The sequence below is a fragment of the Frankliniella occidentalis genome, unplaced genomic scaffold, assembly GCF_000697945.3.
Source record: "Frankliniella occidentalis isolate FOCC.00 unplaced genomic scaffold, Focc_3.1 Scaffold38, whole genome shotgun sequence".
Lineage (NCBI taxonomy): Eukaryota > Metazoa > Arthropoda > Insecta > Thysanoptera > Thripidae > Frankliniella > Frankliniella occidentalis.
In genome coordinates this window covers 1,163,131-1,169,736 of record NW_026267168.1, presented here as the reverse complement: position 1 = coordinate 1,169,736, position 6,606 = coordinate 1,163,131, and the positions used below count along the sequence as shown (strand labels likewise).

General features: G+C 43.3%; 2 protein-coding genes across 2 annotated transcripts in view; both read right to left on the bottom strand.

Annotated features, from left to right (window-relative positions):
- The window catches only part of LOC113213311 (membralin), a gene marked incomplete in the record, with an annotated part of 32,032 nt that extends 26,671 nt beyond the window's left edge, over window positions 1-5,361 (bottom strand). The window contains 10 exon segments of the mRNA XM_052266369.1: window positions 778-868; window positions 982-1,225; window positions 1,301-1,385; window positions 1,491-1,556; window positions 1,640-1,698; window positions 1,797-1,975; window positions 2,539-2,592; window positions 3,175-3,413; window positions 3,496-4,396; window positions 4,981-5,361. Of these exon segments, the coding sequence (XP_052122329.1) occupies window positions 778-868; window positions 982-1,225; window positions 1,301-1,385; window positions 1,491-1,556; window positions 1,640-1,698; window positions 1,797-1,975; window positions 2,539-2,592; window positions 3,175-3,413; window positions 3,496-4,290 (1,812 nt within the window).
- Window positions 5,362-6,290: 929 nt separating this feature from the next.
- LOC113213234 (uncharacterized) overlaps window positions 6,291-6,606 on the bottom strand; it is a 1,758-nt gene continuing 1,442 nt past the window's right edge. The window contains exon 5 of the mRNA XM_052266362.1: window positions 6,291-6,591. Within this exon, the coding sequence (XP_052122322.1) occupies window positions 6,553-6,591 (39 nt within the window). The 3' untranslated portion in view covers window positions 6,291-6,552. The remainder of the gene's footprint in view (window positions 6,592-6,606) is intronic.

The following is a 6,606-nucleotide window of genomic DNA, read 5'->3' as shown; positions in this document are numbered from 1 at the left end:
GTCGTCACCGGGACCGGGAGGGACTCCGGGTAGGCCACACGCGTGCGCGCGAGCCTGGCGGGCTGCCTACCCTGCGCTCCTCGGGCGTCAGGGCTGCACCGAGCGAGCCTCCTCCTGCCCCGACGCCCACGCGCTACGGCTCGAGGGGAGACGGTGCTCGCGCCCCGCGACACCTGGAGAATCCATGGGGGGGGGGTGATTTTAACTGTTGACTTCCGGGACCGATCTCGAATGCAGCCAACACAGGTTTGGGGATTTTTGTTCTCATTGCTTGCAGACATCACGCCAACGCTGCGCGAACTAAAATCCGAGCTCGGGGCCGCGGAGGTCGACGGAGTCTGGGAGCAGTCCCGATCAGCATCCGGGAGGAGGAGCGGAGGAGAGACTCGCCGACGCAAAAGAGGTAACAGATTTCCGACGGAAAGCCGCGCAAAACAGCACCGTATGGACGGTGCGCGCGCCAGGCTGTTCCCGGCCGAGGCGGAGGGAGCCGGACGGGGCGGGGCGGGGCGGGGCTTGGCGGGGGGCAAAGGGCGGGGAGGACAGCCAGAGCGAAGTGGCGCCAGTGTGACGGGGCCTGGCCCGGGCCCGCGAGCCCCACTCCCCCTCCTTTCCCTGCTGCCTCTGCCATGTCGTCTGTGTGAAGTCCGGCCCCTTTTCCATGCCGAGCGCCCTCCTCCTCCTCCTACCCTTCCAAATATTCTTACACAGAAACACATTCACACACACACACACACCCTCATACTGCCAGTCAAAGTTACGAGGCAGAATACTTACAAAGACAAGCATGACGAAAAGAGCGGCAAAGTAAGATGTATGAGCCATCCACATGGTCACGAACCGATAGTGTTCACCAGTCACCACATTTCTGAAAGATGGAAATGGTGTGAGTTTAAAAAAGAGAAAGAGCAGTTTAACAGCATTGACCTTTTGTAATGAACACATTACAAGAAGGTGCGGGTATGATGGCACCTGTCTTACCTTAAGTAGCCTTTATTGTCCTCTGTTTCTGCCAAATTTTTAATAGAGGCCATCAGCACATCATCATAGCCTAGGAACTCTTTCAAAATAAATCGTAAAAACCAATCACCAAAGCATTTATCTTTGTTTGGGTCAAGAGCAACAATTTTCACAGGGATGTTTAACAGTTTACGTTTTTCAGCACCAAGGCGTAAATATCCATATTCCAGAGAATACTCTACAATGTAAATGTCTTCAGGCCATACTACAAAAGAAATAGTATTGTGAAAATATAAGAAACAACATTGGAAAAATAAACAGTACTTGAAATTGAACCTACCAGCTCGTACTAGTTTTTCAACATCAGATTTTAAAGACTTCTCAGCTTCTTCGTCTGTGATTGTCTTATTCACAGAAATGATTCCCTAATAAATGAGAGACAAAGTCATCAGTTTTTGAGTGATGCAATAAATTAGAACTTTATCATTTTGCAAAGGATTTTAAAGATACAATTTTAGACAGATAGTTACCTCAGCATCAACAGATAAATACTCTGGACCTGTATTCTGCATCTCTTCATTTGTTTCAGAATCAACCTGACCCAACAATTAAATAAGAAATTAAACCAATACAGTTTTGGTAGATCTTCAAAAAATGAGGACAACGTCTGATCTTTTACCTTTTGTATGCTAGCACCATCATCTTCCAGTTTAAACCCTTCTGAAATATCCATCTCATCTTGAATGTTAATGTGAAATGAGCAATAAAATTTAGACACAGAAATAGACTATAAAAGTAGTAGAGCTATTGAATAAATGTAATAGACTTCAAAATACCTTTGGATTTACTAGTTAAGTGTTCTTGTGCTGTTTCATTTTCAAATAACATTTGCAATCCCTCAGTGTTACTTGGAGTTGTTTCATTTTCACCATCATCTGAGGAAACATCTGATTCACTGGCGAGACCTGTATTTCTTTCCTCCCCTACTTCTGATGTAGATGGTTCTATCATAAAACTGAAAAACAAAATTAAGAAAATTCAGATTTAAGATGCACAGTTGGTGGTATAATGATTAAATAATACAAAGAGACTCATAAACATCCATGCTTCGATATTATCAAGCATTAAGTGAATCAACTATAGTGGGCTGGATTAGAGACTGCTAGTTAGTTTCAGAATCATTTGGACAATTTTCACAGGGAAACTACCAAAGCCGATTTACACATGAGTGAGTAGCAAAGCTTGCAACATAAGGTTATAGCAGCAGCAAAAGAAAACTAACAGATTAAAGAGAAAGGGGGAAAAAAAAGACTTCATAATATTAAAGAAGACATTTTTTAGACTTTCCTTCAGAAATGCTACTGATTACTAATTTCTTTCAATCATCTAGGTTTAAAATTTAAAATTTTGGAATGCCATACATTTTTAAACTACATGCGGGAAATATGATAATGATACGAGTGCCATTCAACATATTATCAATTCCGAAAGTTTAAGGAGAAAGCCTGAAGCTTTTAGTTCTGCTACAAATAAAAAATTAACAACTGCCTTTAAAAGGAATTAATCAAAGAGAGGTACCTGATTGGATTCCATACATAATAGCTGAATGGAAGTGCTCTGAATACTGTCAAACTGAACAAGAAAAGAAAAGAAATATGAGAGAAAAATACATATCACTATACTCAGCTTCAAATTTTTTATGTCTTTCCTACTGTGAAAGAACAAAAAATGTAAATCGTTTCAAAAAAGAAATAGTGAAAGTATAGTTCAAATTCAGAGAAAGCAGGGAAACAAGTAAGACCACCATAGGATGCTGTCACCAAAACCAAAGCAATGAAGTGTGTGAACAAAATATTTTTGCTGAAAACTGAAAACAAAGTTTACAAATTTGTCCATTTAGTAGAATTTTCCCTCTTCATTTCCTATAGTTAAATTTTTCTTCATATTGTCAGTTAACAAAAACGGACTATAGCATTACACTGGATCAATGTAAGGCATTGAGCAGGAAGGTTAGACAAGCATAACAAAACTCACGGAGGGGACAAGATGAATATTGGATCCAATATTAAATTGGAAACATTTAGTTAGCTGCCATTACAACCATAGTTCTTAGAATTAAAGCAAAATATTTATAGCAGTCATTTTACTTCTAGAATACAAGAGGTGTTGGTAACCCACTGTTTGATAAGAACACCAATTTTTTTTGTTACTTACCCATCTCTTGTCAGAAGACCTAAAACAGTGCTGATGTCTTCAACACGTTCCTGTCGTAATCTCTCCTCCTTTGCATATGATTTTTCAACTGTGTAATCATCTGATACACCCCCTCGAACAATTTCTACTCTTAATATGCCATCTCGAGGCCAGTCATTACGAATGTGCTCAAGGCAATTGGTTGGTGTCCTTGAGAACGCAATATGAATGTAGATCAACACAAAGAGTGATCCAAGGGCCTGAAACAATTTTTTTGTTTGTTTTTGATTTAAACATTTCAATGTATACCAATCAACAAAAATCATATTTTAAATATCTTACCAATAGTAAGAAAAAGAATTCAAGAATTCTTCTGACATGTCTAGGAAATGTTCTTGCATATAAGAGAGCAGCTTTCACAAATAGTGTATAAAACAATTGGTTTCGCACTGTTATGAGTGCATTTGTTGTATTTGGATTATTATTTCGGGCCCTATTGTTGTTGTTATTGTTGTTATTTGCTCTAGGTCTTTCCATGATAGGTAATGTAATATTTCTATGTCTTCGCTGAGGACGTGCTTCTCCGCCACTCAATGCAGAGGGATTTTGCTCCACCTGCACTGCTTGCCCACTTTGAACCGCTTGTGCTGTCTGCAGAAGTTCTGCAAAGGTCACAACGTTGTTAGCAATGTCCCGAAGCAAAGCATTAGCATCTTCTTCTGTGGTTCTAATACGTAAAATTGCTATTGACCCTGGGGAAAGAATAGGTCTAGTGGGCACACTTGGAGTTGATATGATAGCTGATGTGTGCTGAGCAGAGGTGGAGGCCTCAGAAGCTTCACTTTCTCCTTGATGCAATGATTGTGATAGGATTGTATCATTAGATTGAGAAGGTACACTAGTCTCTTCAGGAATGGTTTGAACAGCACTTTGCCCACTTTGTTCTACAAGACTCTCTGTGTTGACATGATTATTCTCTGAGGTTGGAACAGTTTCTAGGATTTCTGGAACAGAGTTAGAAGATCCTATAGATTCTCCAGTTCCAGATTGACTAGTAGTGGCTTCTATATTCGGTGCTTGAGTACCGTTGTTATCTGCACTGCTGCCAGCATCACCCACGTTATCTCCACGCAGCATACCGTTTCTTTACAATGGCCCCATCTTTGAGATTTCATAATCACATGTTATTCTCCATATATTGAAAGGGTTGATTTATGCTTGAAGATTTTCCAAAGAAGATTGTCTGTAACACATCCAAATACAAAAGGTTATATTTCGCCATTTTTTGAAAGTAATTTCAGAACTAGAAGGCTGTCATTTTTGCCATTAATAAAAAAGGATAAATGACAAATAAAAACAACACAGAAATAACAGAAACCTGAACTAGAACAAAAAGTCCAAAGTTACTAAAAAAATTTAAATCTAAATTTTGCAATAAACAATAAAATATGACTCTGTTTTTAAAAAATGTGTGTGAAAAGCAGAATCTTTTAGAGAAACTGCAGAAGCGATTTCGTTCACAAAATTTGTGTTCAGAGAAAGTAGAGACAATAAACAAAAATATCAAGATGAAAGGTTACTAAAGACATAATAAAAATCAACATAGTAGTGTTGAATCCCGTACTATTTGTAAATACTAGAAAATATAAGTTACACCGTAGAGAAAAAATGTATCTGAATAGACAACACAAATGTTAAACATTTACAGCTGACTGAAATGACGTTCCGAGAGCCTACGAAAATATCTAACCTAACTTTTGAAATGAAATATGCTGTGTTGTTCTCAATGGCCAAACAATCCAGGGCATAAGCAGTATATAAACTTACCTCAGTCTCTGCATATAAATTCACCTCGATCAATTTCGAGGCAAGGACAATCCAGCGTAATTAAATCACTAGAAGAAAACGGTTTGCATCAATTTACAGAAAGCAAGTCAACATATTCGCCATTGTTTTCTAGCCTTCTGCTAGGCTTCTTGCTCTTGCTTTTGGAATGGCGATCGCGAGGTCGCGGCCAGAGTCGGCCAGTGGCGCGCCGTTCAAAACGGCCGCTTTACGAACGACGTGCAGGTGCGGCGCGCGCTCCAGTAGTTTCAGATGCCCTCCTTGGACTTCGTGTTGAGCCAGTTGAGAAAAAGACGCCTCGCTACCCAGCAGTGACGTTGAAAGAAAGCTGCCCCAAGTTGACTGAGCACACACAAACACACACACACACCTGCTCGCTGTCACTGCGTCGCGAAAAAGATGAAACTCATGCTCGTCGACGAGGAGCTAGCTGGCTGCAGCTTTCAGGCGGGCGCCGGCGGGCCCACTCCGGACAGCGATAAGCGCGCCAATGATCTGCCAGCGGCCCCCAGGTTCATGCTCTACGACGTCCGTTGACACTTGACAGTGCGACCCCTCGCCCCGCGCACCGTAATTGCATATACAAAGAAGTGGTGACGGGCAATTTGTATGCGGCGAAGGTCTCCCGAGGCACGGCGGCGGTGGCGACGACGGCCAAGAGCCTCCTCGCCTCCCGACGGGTTTGGCTGCCGGCACGATGTGCTGCCTACCGACACGGCGCAGGTCGCGGCCGCGGGCGCAGGCACGTGCGTTGGGTTGCCTATACCCACCACCGGAAGGCGTCGTCGAGGGGGAAAGGGGGCGCGGAGACTATGAGTGGCGTGTAGGTGTCAAACTCGACAAGCAATCACCAACAGGCTGTAACTGTATCACCCTGCAAAGCACTCCTCATAGCATTTTTCTTCTAGTAACTATTATTCTTGTAAGCAATGCTATTTTTATTTGTGTCTCCACCAAGCTGCACAAAGAGCTCTGGGCCTTCCCTCGTGTCTCCGTCAGACGCCTCACGCGGCCGCTCACGTAGGTACTAACGTCCGGTCCGGCCTCTCATGGTCCGACCAATCGAGCGAGATCGGAGATATCGTCTCGTCATAGAACTCGACAGTTGTTGCAGGCGGCGTTTTGGGGCGGATGCTTGCCAGTTGCCAGTGACGTCGCAGAAAAAAAAATCACGCCGAGATAAAATGGTTATACTTTAATCCGCACGTATGGCGGGGTACGGGCGAACGAGCCGTGCAGGCATCTGTGCACTGAGTCGGACTTTACATTGAGACAGAGGTTGAAGCTTATGGTTATCGAGCTATAGCCTTATTTTATTATAAGATGAAATTAATACAATCGGTATGCTTATTATGAGATTACACATGGCACGAGTATGGAGGGATTAGCTGAAGCTACGGGTACACGTTACAGGCATCGCATAACATGCCGCATGCCGACAGGGACGTGTCGGCAGCCAGAGCTTCCCACCTGATCAGTTTAGTCCGCCGTCTCTCACTCTCACTCTCACACGAAGGGGTGGGCGTGCGCCCACTCGCTCGCTCACTCGCACTTTCACTTGGGCAGGGTGCTGGCCTCGGCCGCGGTCCCCAGGTGCAGCTCGGGGTC